A 16,346-nucleotide genomic window follows, 5' to 3' on the forward strand; every position below is an offset into this window, starting at 1 on the left:
AGCAGCCTCAGCACCCACCTCCGGTCAAACCCAACTTCTAGCCAGTCCGCGAACATTTCAAGCTTTGTCAAGTCCCCTCCCCTCCCCCAAACCTTTGCCCAGTGCCTTTCCCTTTTCATGTGGCCCAGAAAATATTTCATCTTTAAACATCCCGGCTCAAATGTGTCCTTATGTATTCATTCACTCAACTGGTATTTAGGGAGGGCGTCCTGCACGCCAGGCGTTGTCCTAGGGGCTTGGAATACACAAGCGATCAAAACAGACCCAGTCCCTGCCTCTGTGGAATCAATACATAAAAGGCATAGTAAATGAGATAAAGGAGATAGTATGTTCGTGGAGAGTGGGAGTGGGGGTGTGATGCACAGCTTGCAATTTTAAGTAGGGTGGCCGGGGAGGACGCCCCCTGAGAAGGTAGGCCTTGAAGGAGGTGAGCGATGTGGGTGTTTACTGGGAGAAGAGCTCAGCCATGCAGGACAAGGGCCCTGAGGCTGGAGCGTGCTGAGTGTCCGGGGTCCTGGGATGGGGGCGGGTAGGAGTACAGTGGTAGGTGGATCAGAGAGGTGCGTGGAGGCCCAGTGCCCTGATGGCCGAGTCCAGAGCAGAGGAGTGACATGACTGGACTTAGCTCTCCTCAGGAACCCTGAGCTGCAGCAGGGAGAAGAGACTGCAGGGGTGAGGGCAGGAGCAGGAGGCCATTGAGGGGGCCTGAACCAGGGTGGTGGTGAGGAGGTGGGGAGGAGTAGTCAGGTTTTGGGTACGCAGTGGTTTCCCTTAGAGATTGGGGCCTGGCCGTGCCCTGGGGATCCTTCCCAGGCCCCTCATTCAAATCCTGGGCATCCCATTTTATACATTTCATTATCATCATTTGTCTCCTTTTTGGGGTCTCCGATGCCTTTGGTAATCTGTTGAAAATTACAGATGTTCTTCCCAGAATACCCTTGTGCATGCAATGGAATGGGTGTTCCTAGAACCCCCTGCAGGCCATCCCCGATGTTAGGTACCCTCGGCTAGTGCGTGTTTGCTTGACTGGATGCACAGCATTCATCCCAAGCACAAGGGGACCGTGGGAGCAAGCCCCTGACAGGTGGTTGAGTACGACTTGTAGGCACATACACACAGTAGGTCCGAGGCTGAGCACTTGGCATATGTTTGCTGCAAGACAACGAAGATAAAGTTGGCCCTTCACAAGCTTCTCACACCTTCGCAGGGTGCCTCCAACGCAGATGCCTCCATCTGCTAGCTGGACACGTAAAGCCTCAGCAAAGTGAAGTGTGCAGTGCTGGGGAGGGCCCGTGTCCGGCGTCTGACCAGGGCTGAAGTGAGGCTGAACCGAGGTGGTGCTTAGCCAGCCTTAGCACTTACCTTCCTACAGCTGGATAGTGGTGAGGCTGAGGCTCTTCCTCCTGCCCCTCCCATAGTTGTGCCCTCCGGGAATTTATAATCCACCTGGGGAATCGGTAAGAAGAAAGAAAATGATCCCAAGCCACTTCTGCTTTTCTCCTAGTTGTGCCTTAGAGCTGCCCTGTGAGGTACACCTTTTATTACCCCCCTTTTATAGATGAGGACAACTGAGGCTCAGCAAAGGTAGTGGAGCTCAGGGTCCACCCCCAAGTCTCCAAATTCCCAGGTAATTAGTGAGCACCATACATAGTTAAATGCTAACAACTTAGCGCTTAATTATGTACTATTGCATGTTGTATTGTATATAATTTAATGCTAATTTCAGGGTTTCAGAATGAGCTGAAGGGAGTGGGGCGTGAATGGCAAGGGAAGGCTTCGTGGAGACTTTGGGAACTCAGCTGGGCCCTGGAGAAGATTTGGGTGGAGGCTGGAGAGGATGGGGTGGATTTCTGGAAAAGGGAGTAGAATGATTAAGGCGGTGGGGTGGGAATGAGCATGTGTGGGGAGGAACTAAGATAGTGCTCTTTAAATAATGGAACTCCATAAATATAAATAAATGTACCTAATAGTCACTGAGAACTTTCTAAGTGCTGGGTACTGTGCTAAGTCCTTTCCACTGTTACGGCTTCCCATCTGCATTTAACCCTACACAGGAAAGAAAAATCCAACCAGACAGGTACTGTTATGACTTCCATTTTAACAGAGGAGTAAACTAATGCCAGTGTTGCTATTGGGAGCCAGGCCTGGTCTCAAAACTCATGTTCTCCCCAGCTCAATTTCAGAGACTGCCTGATTAGAGGTGGGCTAGACTCAGGACTTGCTACTCCAAGTGTGGCCCAGGGGCATTGCTTGGGAGCTTGTTAGAAATGCAGGTGTTGGGGGTGCCCAGGTGGCTCAAGTCAGTTAAGCTCCTGCCTTAGGCTCAGGACATGATCCCCAGGGTAGGGTCCTGCTCAGCGGGGAGCCTGCTTCTCCTCTCCCTCTGCCCCTCCCCCCTGCTTGTGCCGCGCTCATGCTCGCTCTCAAATAAATAATCTTTAAAAAAAATAAAGACGCCCAACAACTGAGCCACTTCGGCTTGGGTCGTGATCCCAGGGTCCTGTGATCGAGCCCTGCATCGGGCTCCCTGCTCCGCGGGAGGCCTGCTTCTCCCTCTCCCACTCCCCCTGCTTGTGTTCCCTCTCTCTCTCTCTGTCAAATAAATAAAATCTTAAAATAAAATAAAATAAAATAAAATAAAATAAAATAAAATATAAAATAAAATAATAAAATAAAATAAAATAATAAAATAAAATAAAAAATAAAATAAAATAAAATAAAATAAAATATAAAATAAAATAAATAAAAGAAAAGAAAAGAAAGAAATGCAGATGTGGGCCCCTCCCTCCCCAATCCTACCGAGCCGGCACCTGCACTTTGACACAGTCCCAGGCGATCCATGTGCACGTTAGTTAGCATATGAGAAGCATGGAAAAGCACGGGGCTGGGGAGAAGTTTGGCTGGAAGCGTGCCTGTGCTGTTCAATTGTTTGTGATGACATCCCCCCTCCTGGCAGAGGCAAATAAATGCATTCTCGGAGGGTTTGAGATGCAAGCCCAGGGCAGCCCTCGCGAGCTGAGATCTCTCTGTCGTCTCGTATTTCATCTAAAAATGTCACTGAATGTCCATTCCACACCATAATATATCAGTGGTCATTCTGATATTTCAAAATGGTTATGTAAATTGCCGTGGAGTAGGATGCCTGTTCCCGGAAGATGCATGAGATGGGTTTCTTTGTATCTTAAATGGGGTAATAATAACCACTTTAAGAGCTCTTGCGAAGATCAAAGGAGAATCATGTATATGGAAAGGCACCACATCAGATGCGTTATTCTGGAGGGGACTGAACTCCTCCCCAGACCCAGTGTCCTGCAAGCAGCTCTCAGGAGGGCTGAGGTTGTGTGGGCTTTTCCCCCATTCAGGGCGAGGCAGGGCTCAGTCCCAGAGAGGACAAAGTCACCTCTCTGGGCAGCTCAGGAAACCAGGGAAGTAAGAGATTAGGGTCAGCTGTCGCTGGTTTGTTTGCTTACATTCCTTAGGAGTCCCCACTTCCTGATGGTTGGGCCAGATGAGCTAGCAGGAAAACCCTGGCAGAACTCCGAGGTTTCAGGGCCACCAGGACCGGAGAGAAGATGGGAGTACTTCATCCTGCCCCCAGGTGGGCCCAAAGAGAGGGGGAGCCTGGGGGGGTTGCGGCAGGTGGGGTGACTAGGAAGCAGAGAGCAACAACGGGAGTCCTACAGGAAAGGGGACGAGAGGCGATTGGGCTGTCAGCCCTGGACCAGGAGCGACCTTGGGTTTCCTTCCAGAGGGCCCATTTCCTAGTAACTGGAAAGAGAAGATGCGGAGAGAGACCCAAAAGGGTGGAATGGACAGAGACCGTGACCATCCCCAACGGAGGCCAAGGAGGAAAGGAAGCCAGACAAGGCATAGGAGGAAAGAGACCCATTAGCAACTGCAGAAGCTGAAGGAGAATTTGGGGACGAATGGGGAGGTTAGCCCAGAGCCGTTGGAAAGGATGAACACGGCAAGAGCTGTTATAGCTGGCTAAGGAGGTTGTGGGTCACCTGTGGCTAGGGTTGTGGTAGAATAATGGTGTTAAAGCCAATTTTGAGAAGAAGAGAATGATGGGGATTTTCTTTTCTTTTCTCCCCATGGTAGCAGTTAGGATTTTCACCCAAATTGCATTTCTATTGCAAATGTCTTACTTGCCATTTAAAACTTAATCCATGTAACTTGTGACCAGAACCAAGCCTATATTGTCTCTTTAATCCATCCCTTGGCAAAAAAGTTATTTAAGAAGCAGAAAATTGCAAAGCATTGTTTATTTAAATGGGGGCGCCTGGGTGGCACAGTCGGTTGAGCATCCAACTCTTGATTTCGGTTCAGGTCATGATCTCAGGGTCATGAGATTGAGCTCCATGTCAGACTCCATGCTCAGGGTGGAGGAGCCTGCTTAAGATTCTCTCTTCTTCTCCCTCTTTCCCTCCCCCCTCAAAAAAAAAAAAAAAAAAGAATGTGTTGGTGTGTGTATTTATAAATATGTATGTATATGATAAAGAAAACATCTGGGAGAATATATTTCAAGTTACAATGGTGGTTTCACTGGTATATACATATGTCACTTTAAATATGTGTAATTTAGTCTACATTAATTATCCCTCCATAAAGCTGTAGAAAATTATAATAGGGGTTATCTCTAATGATCAGATTATGGTATATATGACCATAAAGCTATAGAAAATTATAATAGGGGTTATCTCTAATGATCAGATTATGGTATATATGACATAATTCTTTCGGCTGCAAATGACAGAGACTCAGCAGAAACTTCTAAAGCAAGAACTTAATTGTCCAGATACTTCTTCAGACATAAGTGGATCCAGGGTGTCAAATCATGACATTAAGGATCTCTCTCAATCTCTCAGTGCACCTGCTATCTCAGTTATTGACCTCATTCTCAGACAGTTCCAGGCCTGCGTCTCATCAGCCTAGCCCCCCAGTGGAAAGAGAGCGGCTCTTCCCCCGAGAGGATCAGCACAGTCCTAGGGCTGACTTTCAAGGGCCTGGCTTGGCCGAGGGCTCATCCACAGATCAGTGAATCACTGTGGCTGGGGGAGGCACTGTGTTGATTGGCAAGGCCAAGGCCAAGGTCATGTGACCCAAAAGGCCAACAAAGGAACTTTCAAGGGCCTCTCAGGAAGCCAGTGAACTGAAAAAATAGGGGCTGAATGATTCTCTAGAGGAAATCCAGAGTTCTGTTGCCTGAAGAGGAGACCTAAGCCCACAAGTGTCTGCTCTTAAAGGAGCCCTCACTGTCTGGGTCATATATTTTTGTAATGACTCTGTTCTAATAAGCATGCATTTCTCTTGCCACGGCAAGAGAAAAATGAGATCCCTCCTTATACAACTGATTTGGGTTACATCTGGTTATGATCATTCAGATAACTAAATAATGAGTGTGGAGAAAACATTAAAGCTCAAATCTTGGCCCAAGCCCCTGATCTTACAGGGCATGGGCAGAACGAACAGTGTCGAGACCGGGAAACCACCCTTGTCCTTTCTGTAGATGTTGATTGTGTATGCTCAATACCCATGGGGCCATCAGGCCATCTCTGGGGCTCTGGGTCACCTGAGCGATGCCTTTGTCAAGTTCAGCCTCTGCCTCTCAGCCTCCTGCCTCCGTAAATAATTCCCCGCATTCCTGTATCATACTGCTCTGTTTCTTCATTTCAGGGTTACACTAAGGACATGGTGCCAGACTTCGATGAGAAACATGATGAGTATTTAATATTGCTTCAGCAGAGGAACCGGTAAGATGAGCTGCTCAACGGCAGCCCTTCATATTAGCCAAATAAAAACCCTATTTCGATTTATTAAACAGCATGCAGGCTCTGTTTCACATAGGAATGGGATGCAGGCAGCCTCCACTCAGGGGCTCAGAATATTATCTGCAATCCCAGCTCCCGTTTTTCCACTTGCTGATTTAATTGCATCTTTGAGCTGTAGCAAACCATTCCACATGTAAGTACCACCTCTCGCCTCCCTGCTGCCATTCTGGGAGAAGGTGGCTTTGTCATGGAAAAGCTCTAACGTGGCAGGTCCTGTGCATGAGTCACCTGAATAGCCCTGTCTGTGATCTTCCAGGCTCTGACGGGCCCGTGAAATCTGAGCCTATAATCATGCCTCATTAGATCAAGGTGGAGTCGTTTCCCATCTGTGTTTAAAGTTGGTCAATATGTCATTTAACGTTAAGTTGGTACTCATTTTGACTCTGGTGTGCTACCTCCAGAAAAATCCTACGGTAGATGCCATGTTTGGTGACCGAGGGCAAAGCAGCGTGGTCTGGCTAGAAAGAGGCATCCCCTCTTCGCTGCCTTCCCGGGGCCCATGGAATTTCACGTTCAGTTCACTGTGGTTTATCACCAGGCCTCGGGTTGCGTGTTAAGCTGGGTTTGCAAACTCAGATGCTAGGAGGGGCCGGGCAGTGAGTGAAGCCAGCTCGGTGGAGACGGTGGGCACCTGCGATTCTCACTTCCCAGCTGCTCAGTCAGCTCAGGCCAGTTGTTGTTTGTGGGAGCCTGGACCCAGAGGTCCCTATCCTCCAAAGCTGCTGGAGAAGCTGGAAATCTGGATTTGGGTTTAAAATCCCCAGAGTTTTAAAATGTTGGTAATGCACTCAGATTAAAACTCAAAACAACGGGAAGAATGCTGCAGGCCCCTATAAAAGACCTGCAGGAGCGGGGAGGATGGGGCCCTAATCTGGGCCTTGGGGTTAATGGGAATGAGTTTGGGGTCTTGCAGGCAAGAGAGCTGGGGCAGGGGCGTGGGGAGGGCAGGGGTTGTTGTCATCCTGCATGTGCATTCAGCCCTCATCTGACTGGCCTGACTCCCTGTGCTTGTCAAGTGGGGCCCCACTGGCATGTTGCATGGATGGGTTTAGTCCTTGGTGTTACAGGAGTTCAGCATTCCTGCCCACCGGCCCCTTTACTAAGATACCCAGGATCTCTAACACCCTCCCACGTTGCCAGATGCCCCCATTGAGGCAGCGCGACCCCTAGTGGCGAACTCTTGAACAGGTAAACTCTAGGAGCGGCTAGAAGTACCAGGCTGTGTGTCCTCTGTGCCCAGCCACCCTGTGCTTGTCTCCTCCGCCCAGGGGCGGCTCCAACTGCGGTAGCGGGAAGCTCGTGCTGATTAGCCCAAAGGGGTTTTTATCATCATTAATGCCATGGAGCAGGGTGTTTTTATTCCGTTCCTGGCAGGCTGAATGGTGCCACCGAACACCTGAGTGATCGTTTAATCATATCCGTGTGACTTGTCTGGGAGGACATTGTCATAGTTCCTTAGGAGCAAATTGCTTCTCATTAATCAGCAGATCAATAAGTGCACAATCAAAGGGGTACCAGCCGGTGGCATAGAGGAGAATATCCAGAGACAAGGTTGTAGCACAAAGGCAATTTAAAAAGATGTCCGAGCCGAGTTGCCATAAAATTTGGGGGATGCGCTGTCACCGAGAGGTGGCTGGCGTGATGACAGGAGCTCAGAAGGTAGAGCTGGAAACACCTGAGATAGAGACATGAAAAGTGGGTGGCTCCCCAAGCTATCACTGGGTGTTGCTTTAGAGGTACCTTTTCTGGGGTGCCTCCCGCATGCCAGGTGCCTCACTCCCATCATTTCATTATATCCTCCCACTACCTGATGAGGGGTAGCTACACTCCTTGCACCTGTTTTCCATACAAAGAAGACCCAGAGCAGTGAGCCGTATGTCCAAGGTCATCCAGGCAGGAAGTGGGGGAGCTGGGCTGTACTTTCTGATTGCTGTTTGGTTTGACATTGTCATAGATAGGCAGGCAGGGAGAAACCCGCCAGAGTTGCCACTTTCATGATGAGGGGTTTTGTGGAAATAAACCGCAGTTTATTGGAAATCTAGTTATATGACCTGGTAGAAAACCAGCCTCTGGGCTGTATAGTGTGCACAGAGGGAAATGAAAACCCAGTCTACTGATCCGGGTTGCCCTGTGACCTGAGAAAGGGGGTGTGTGCAATCACTGGAGCCAGTTCCCAGGAGTGACTTGCCCGGAACATAACCGCCACAGATGCCCGTGATGTTATTCTTTTACTCATTCAGTAGGATTTTGCTGAGGGCCTTCTCAGTGCTTAGCATTGCCACCAGTGTGAAGAACATCGTGATGAGGAAGGCACAGACTTTGTTAGTTAGTGCTCCTGGGGTCTAACCGACAGAAGCCCAAGGTAAATAGACCTTAAACAATAAGGAAACTTATTGGCTCATGAAAGTGAGAAACCAGCTTCAAGGCATAGTTGTATCCAGGTACTCAGCTCTGACTCCATGTTGGAGTCACCTGAGGCCAGTACTTCCTTCACGGGGGGCCAAGGCAGTCACTGGTGGCCCCACACTTACATCCTGCCTCGAGGAGGAAATAGCACTTCCTTCTTGATAGTTCCGGCAAAGGTTCTGAGGTGGGCCCTGGCTCAGCCCCAAGCCAATCGCCCCCCCGTGCCTGGTGAGATGGCATGGTCTGACGGGCCACTCCTTGGCCACCTCCTTAAGCTGGGTGGTGGAGTGGGTGTCACCCAAACCATATGGAGAAGAGAAGGAATGGGGTGGTTCTGAAAGGGGATCCGAGAGGCTCAGTTTGGAAGATGGGGGAGAGTTGCTGGCGAGGCAAAACGAACAGGTGTCTGCCCTTGCCCTTGAGGAACTCCCTGGGCAGCAGCAGGTGAGCACAAGGCCACCTATTTATAACTATGCCCGAAGAAGCAGAACATGATCATGTGCTCCAGGAGAGGACCAGGGGAGGTAAAGGAGGATGTGACAGCCCCGAGTCACCCCTGCACAACACCCCCGGAGGATCCTTAGTGATTCTGGTCACTCACCTTCATGAGAGATGTAATCACGCCCAACAGATTCACTCAACAACAGATCAACCAGCCTGGGCCAAGTACTGGAGGGCTTGACGGCCGAGAGGGGCTGTAATACATCCCTCTAGATGCTGGAGGCTGGACTGGATCCAGGAGTCCGGTATTATTTCTTTTTTGGAAAAGGTGGTTTGAGGGAAACATATAGGAAAAAAATGCCCATGAGAGAAGTGAACCCACTGCCCCAAAAGGAAATTCAGGCAGAGAGGGAAGGGGAGAACCAGCACCCAGGGGGGCATTGGCATGGGCCAGTCTCTGAGCTGGAGCTTCAGCCCAGTACCCCATTCCATCCTCATGACACCCCAAAGAGGCCGAGGCACTCTTGATCTCATTTTACAGAAGAGGAACAGGCCAGGAGGAGTCGGGACTTGCCCAAGGTCACACAACCTAAGGAAATGGGAGAGCCTCCCGTGCGGAGCTTCGTCCCCCACACTGTGCGATATCCACCCATATGGATCGGGGATGCTGACATCCTAAAGGGCGATTCCCAGAGCCCATGAGCACTGACATTCTGGGAGGAACAGCAGGCTGTCTGCACCACTGCCCTTCACCTCTCTATCCTTCAAGGCTGGTCTCAAATGCCACCACCTCCAGGATGCCCTTAGCTGGGAGTCACTGCTCCTCATCTGGACTCCCCTTGCTCAGAGGCCCTGTGGCGTGATAAGCGGTGAGGAGACAAGAAACAGCAGAATGGTGTGGCTGGGAGATGGGCTCTGGAGCCTCGAGGACTAGAATTTAAATCTTGGCCGCTTCCTGGTCTCTGTGACCTTGGGCAAGTTCATCTGCAAAACAGGCCAGTGGTAGGACCAGTGAGTGAGTAAGAAAGACAACACCCAGGTGTCATCTTCATCACCACCATCATCACCATATTAATGCTAAATACGCCTCCTCCCTTAGCTGACATCTAGGTATTCCTTGAATGCTTGACCCCTGGAGAAGCCCTCGGTTGGCCTCTGGGGTGACTGAGGTCCGAGGGGCCACCTAGCCTGGTCATCGCAGCCACAGCGCTCTGAGGCCGAGGTGGTTCAGCCACCAGCCCAGGCATGGCCACGCTCAGGAACGACCTGCCACCACCCCTCATGCTTGGCTGCGCCCTCTCGCCCGCAGGGCCCCTGCTCATGCCCTGACCCCCCAGTCACGTCCCCCTGTCACACTCCCACTTCCTCTCTGTCCAAAGAGCTGTGTACAAGTGGCCCCACAGGTCGCTACAGGCTCAGACAGAAAGGCTCCAGTGATGAGCATGGGGTCCACGGGAGCTGTGTTAGGATGCGCATCCATGTCTTCTCTCCCCTGCTAGACCTAAAGTGCCTTAGAGCCACTTGTTCCAGAAATAGGTATGGAGAGCATTCCTCACACTCAGCACAGACCCCATATCCAGGGGTCCGATACCTGCGGTAGGAAGGGGGAATAGGCAGACACACGGAGCCTCCTGTAGTGTGAGGCATGAGCCCCCTGCTCTGAAGCCAGCAAAACCCAGAATAGGGGTGTGATGGGGCAGCAGGTGAGCAGGGGCTCCATCTTCCACAGGGCAGGGACCGTGTCTGAGTTTTCTGAATCCCCTACACTGAGGGCCCGCTTTTTATGCAAAGCAGGCTATCAATTAAAAAAAAAAGACACCACTTTTCTTTGATGCCACGTGCGTAATGAGTATCACTGTGGGCTCATCTGCAGACGGGGCGTTCCTTCAGCGATCCCTTTCACAGTCTGGATAATTATCTCCTCATTTATCAGTTTCATAAATCCACATTTTCATCAATCATTCTGCTTAAAAAGAAGCACACACGGAGTACCAGCCCCCATCCCGCGTAGCGAGCAGAACATCACCGTCAGCACCCAGGCAGCGTCAGGAGACTGGACGGCCTCCAGAGGGAGAGGCAGGCACCCTGTGGCTGGGCGGTCAGACTTTCCACTCTCAGGGCCCCTCCCAGGGCCCAGGCTCCCTGCGCTCTCTCCCCAGGGCCTGCTGCTGCCCACTGCAGCCTTTGGTGGTTGGCTCCAGAGAGTACAAGGATGGCTGTGTTTGGAAAGCGTCTCTTAGTGACTTGTGTTTTCCTTCTGTTTTATACTGTTGCCCGCCCAACAATCGACTCCCAGGCTTCCAAGGCCGGTCAGAGATAAGAAGTCTATAATAAATGTTCCTGCCATGATTGTTGAAAAGATGGATGTAGCAACAGCTAAAGAAACATTTAAAAACCAAACAAAGAAATCACCCGTAACGCCACCCTCCTTCCTCAACATGATTGGATTTTCACATGTATCACCTTCCACGCCGCGTCCACAAACACACCTCTTTCCAACTTTGCACTTAACCACACACATCCCGTTGTTATTCTGCTTCTCCCCCCCTCCCCCCCGATCACAAGCAATTCCTCACGTTTGGACAGACTCTTCATAATGATCTCAGCTGTGTGGGATCCCAGGTTCCATTCCCTGGGGTTGGACTTTTGGGTTGCTTTCAGGGTTTTGTTAGGACCAAACACTGACCGTTGTTCCTGGTCAAGAGTGATTTGGCAGAATGGGCTCACTAAGGGGAAGACCAAGCATATGGCATTTTCTCTATTTTCATAGTACTTCTGAAAAGGTTCTGTGAGTTACCAGCAATGTCTAAGTTGGCCAGGTCCAGTGTCCTCTCGCTTAGCTGTAGAGATTGTCTTTGTTGTGGTGAAGACTCGAGCCAGACTGCTTAAGTTTGCACCCTAGCCCTACTACCCACCATACCAGCTGTGTGACCTTGGGCCAGTTACTTACCCTCTCTGTGTCTCTCCTTATCTATTACATGGGGATGATAAAAGTAATTACCGCATAGGGTTGTTAGGGAAGATTAATGTCTTAATATAGTCAATCCTTATTATTCACAGGTTCCCTAAATATGAATTCACCTACTCATGAAAATTTACTCGTAAATTTTAAATATTTGCAGTGCTTTTGTGGTCATTCAAAGACAAGTGCAGAGTGGCAAAAAATTTTGGTTGCCCGATACACATGTTCCTAGCTGTGGTAGAACAAGGGAATACTCCACCTTCTTATTTTAGCTCTTACCCCATAAGTATACTGAGTGCCATGTCTTCCACATTTTTATGCTTTTTGTTGGTGATTTTGCTGTTTAAACTGGCCCCAGGCATGGTGCTGAAGTGCTGTCTAGTGTTCCTAAATGTACAAAGGCTATGATGTCTAAGGGAGAAAAAACATGTGTTAGATGAGCTTCCCTCAGGCCTGAGTTACAGAGCTGCTGGTGTGTGAGTTCCTTGTCAGTGTCTCAACTATGTATCAAATAAGATGCCCTTAAACAGAAACATACACACAGCAGGGTTCTATATTGATCATTTGGTGAAAATGTTATGAGGCTCACAGGAACCAAATCCTGTGTTTTCCCCTAGGAACAAAGTTTCAGTATTCACTAACTCGATGTTTTGTGGTGACTTCATAAAATAAAACTACCGCCAATAACAAGAACCAACTACCGTATCTGTACCGCAGGTAGAACAGTCTGGCACCTCATACACACCCTTTACGTGATTACTGTTTCTATTATTTTTTAAAATTTGCATTTTGCTAGTTTGGCAGGAACTTATTTAAAAGGGATGCACCCTGGTTGCCATGCGGGTTGGTTGTCTGTATTTCTTCTTGTGCGGAAATAAAGCTAGTTGATGCGGGGTGCACAAAGGTGGTTGTAGAGACACAAGGATTTGGCGTCCGATGGGAGTGGTTCTGTTGGGGCTGGTGAGGATGCTACACGCTGTTATGGCACTGACAGTATCAGGAGTTGGGAAAGGATCGAGCCTGAGGTGTGAGGTTGGGTTTTCGAGAAAACTTGAACTAGAGGTCCAGCCATGTTCACGGCAAGACCCTTTTAGCCAAAAGGTGATAATCATATCGTTAATCTTGAATTAAAGCCTGCTTTGATATATGCTTTCACTGCATCAGACTATAAACTGATGACATTTGAGATATCAGGGGTGAGCTTTTGAAAACATGTTTATTTACTGAAGCAGAAAGTCAGTCGACCTGGTCGGATGAAGGATGTTTTCTGATTTGTAGATGTTCTCTGAAATCTCTTGCAAAGGCTTAGAACCTAAGACCCTTAGACCCATGTTTTGTTATGCCCTGGAGAAGGTGCCATTATCCACACAAGGTGGAGATGCATGAAATTGGGGTAATCCCAGGAAGCCCAGGCTGTGTGGTGACTGCGCTCACACATGCCTGCTTTCTGTCTTGGGCCACCACAGGGCGAGGAATGACGTGCGCCTGTGTTGTCGCTAATGTGCGTTTGAGCCTCAGAACGAAAGCAGAAACACCCCTGCAGGGCCCGAAACAGTCTCCCCCTTGCTGCTTCTCCGTGTGTGTAATGGGCCTCTTACAGGCTGTTTGTCGATGAACAGCTGGGCACCCGCCACCCGGCCTCCAATTAGAGACGCTTTGCCCATTCTCTCCCCACATGGAGGTGGGTGGCGGCCCAGGCTCACATAACAAGGAGCAAGTGATCGTTTCTCTTCCAGGATATTAAAGCATCTGAAAACCAAGGACCCCATGCAACTGAGACTGGAGCACTTAGAGCAGGGCTTCTCTGTCTACGTCAACGGGGCCAATTCGGAGCTGAAGACGTCTTCCTGGAAAGCTGTCCACTCCGACTTCACCAGGAGTGCCTCACACACCGAGGGGACACACGGTGAGCACGGGTCACCTGGGCCCAGTGGAACTATATCCCATGCCCCGAAACTTACCAGCAAATAACTAGTTAACCTGTTCAAGTTAACTCTACCCACTTTGCCAGAAAGAGAGCAGGGGGCATCTGGGTGGCTCAGTGGGTTAAGCAGCCGACTCGGGATTTCAGCTCAGGTCATGGTCTCAGGGTCGTGAGATCGAGCCCTGTGTTGGGCTCTGCACTGGATGAGGAGCCTGCTTGAGATTCTCTCCCTCTGCCCCTCCGCTGCTGGCATGCACGTGTGCTTTCTTTCTTTCTCTCTAAAAAAAAGAGAGAAAGAGCAGGAGTGTGAGAAAGAGAGAGAAATCCCTTTTTATTCCTTTTAAAACTTAGCCTTGGCCTCCATTACCCCAGGGCAAAGGTGGCCAGAGCAGTAAATTCCTGGCTTTTCCATTTCACGGTGCCAGTAATTGAAGGAAATGTCTAGAATAATTTAAATTATACCTGATTTTCACTGGATCTGTCTTCACTTTAGTACCCAACCCCATGTGATATTTGACTCCACATTTCATGTCTGAATGTAGTTAATCCATACTTCACAGACTTTAAACCGGTCCCATGTGTCCTGTACTAAAAGCTCAGAGAGTCTGTGAAGTTGGAGTAGAAGCACCCCACCCAGTGGCTGGCTCCAAAAACGACCTGGCAGGAAAGTGAATGAAATGGCTGAGCACATGGGGTCGGGTCCCAATTTGGCCATGTTACTTTGTCTCTCCGGGCCTTTGTTTCCTCATCTGTCAAATGGGACTGACAAGGGCACCCATCCCTAGGGCACCAGAGTGCCCTTGAAGGCAGGCTGCTTTGTCTGAGGACCCTGCCTGCTACCAAGTGGCAGGAAGCGCATTTGGAATGAGGCAGAGCTGGGTTTCTGCCTCTCTCTAGCTTTGAGACCTCTGGCAATCGGGTCCTCTCTGACCCTCAGTTTCCTCTTCTATGAGATGGGAATAATTAAGCCCACCTTGTTGGCTTGCCAGGAAGATTAAATGACATAAGAAATGTAAAAGGCCCATCGCACAATAATCTTGATTCGTGTTGTTCTGATTCATTGCCTTATAGGTATGGGAAATATCCCAAGCCATAATAGACAGCAAAACTCAAAACAACGAGGAGATAAAAGGAGAAAGTGATGTCCCCAAACCTTCGCCTAGGAGAGTCACTGCTGTCCAGCTTAGAGTTCAGCATGAGCTTCCTAGCCCTCCAGGGCAACAAGGGAAGTGGGATGATTCTCTTAGCTCTCGGGGGCGGGGGTGGAGGGGAGGAGTCGGGCCAACCTGCTGCTAGTTGGGACAAGCAGGCCTTTCCTGGTCCAGGTTTCAAGGAGGTGCAGTTAGCAGGAGTCTCTGTACTTGGGCCCCCAGCAGTACCTTAACTCATTCAACAAATAACCCTCCCTTCTGTCTTCTTTTACACAAATGATGGCCTGTAGCACACACGGTGTGTACCCTGCTTCCCTATCTCAGAGACTGTTCCTTTTGTATATAGACCTGGCCGATTCAGCTGTGACTTACTCCTCCCCCTTCCCTTTCTCCTGGGCATTTGGCCTGTTTTCTAATGCCTTGCTGCTACAACCAGGACTCACTTTGCATACGAGACTTTGAGCACGGGGGTGTGCATTTTAGATGGAAGTCATGCATCTTCCTTGGGTGTGAACTCGTCACGGGTGCCTCACTGAGTCTCTTTCCCTCATCCCTGGTGCAGATTACGGACGGAGAACCCTGTTGCGAGAAGCAGAGGAAGCTTTAAGACGCAGTTCACGGACAGCCCCCAGCAAAGTCCAGCGCCGAGGATGGCACCAGGTCTGGAAACCCTAGGCAGTGTAGAGACACACGGCCTTATCTCGTGCTTCAGAACAAGGAGCAGGGTTCTTGTGGAAACAGAAACATAATCCGAGCACTGGAAATCCCTGTGGGCAGTGGTGGGTCTGGCTGGGCACCACATGATGTCCTCTCTGCATGTAGTGTTGGCCCCTGGAAAGTAGAGGAGTCTGGGGACCTCCTGCCCACTCTGTGTGGCATGATCCTCCCCTCCAGATGGGGAATGGGGCCACCCCAGCACAGACTCACAGCCCCGTGGTGATGACTCATTTATACAGCTGTCTTTTACTGAGCACCTACTATGTGCCAGGCACATTCTTCGATGCCAGGGATGCAGTGGGTGAATGAGACCAAGCCCCCGCCCCACAGACCTGAGATGCCACTTCAGGGTGCTTCAGCAGCTTGTGTTTTTGAGTGCCAACCGGGTACGAGATGCGGGCTGAGTTCCCACGTGACTCCTCTCCTCTGTCCTCACAGCAGACCTGTAGGGCAAGTTCTAAATTCCTTCCTGTTTTAAAGAAGCCAAGGAGATGAATGCTCAGAAAAGCCAAGTGAGCTCTCTGAGGCCAACCACTAAGAAGTGACAGCAGCAGGACTCAAGCCCAGATCTTTGCTCCAAGTGCCGTATTCTTGCCCGTATAGTCCTTACCTTGCGGTTACTCACACCTTGCCTAGGATCAGTGGGTCTCAACCCCCACAGCACATTCACATCACCTGGGGAGCCCCACCCCCAGAGATTCTGACTCACTTAGTCTGAAATGAGGCTTAAGCAATGGTGTGTAATCCTTTTTAATCCTGTGGTCACCCAGATTTGAATTGATCTTTTGCCCTGTGCCATATGTGTGGGTCTGTAGGACGTATTTCCATAAGCTATATTGGCCGTCTTTGCAATAACCCTGTAGGTCTATTACTGTCCTCATTGTACCTTTGATGAAACTGAGGCCCAGAGAGAT

General features: G+C 49.8%; 1 protein-coding gene across 6 annotated transcripts in view; it reads left to right on the forward strand.

Moving 5' to 3' along the window:
* The window catches only part of KATNIP (katanin interacting protein), a 187,450-nt gene that overhangs the window by 43,031 nt on the left and 128,073 nt on the right, over positions 1-16,346 (forward strand). For all 6 annotated transcript variants that reach the window (XR_003610397.2, XM_028109842.2, XM_028109841.2 and 3 more), the window contains 3 exons: positions 5,677-5,753; positions 13,377-13,546; positions 15,278-15,375. Coding sequence is in view for 5 of the 6 variants with exons in the window: in XM_028109841.2 (XP_027965642.2) it covers positions 5,677-5,753; positions 13,377-13,546; positions 15,278-15,375 (345 nt within the window). In the remaining variant the exon portion in view is untranslated. The remainder of the gene's footprint in view (positions 1-5,676; positions 5,754-13,376; positions 13,547-15,277; positions 15,376-16,346) is intronic.

Source organism: Eumetopias jubatus, unplaced genomic scaffold, assembly GCF_037043125.1.
Source record: "Eumetopias jubatus isolate StellerSeaLion01/CBP00866 unplaced genomic scaffold, mEumJub1_p1.0 scaffold_12, whole genome shotgun sequence".
NCBI lineage: Eukaryota > Metazoa > Chordata > Mammalia > Carnivora > Otariidae > Eumetopias > Eumetopias jubatus.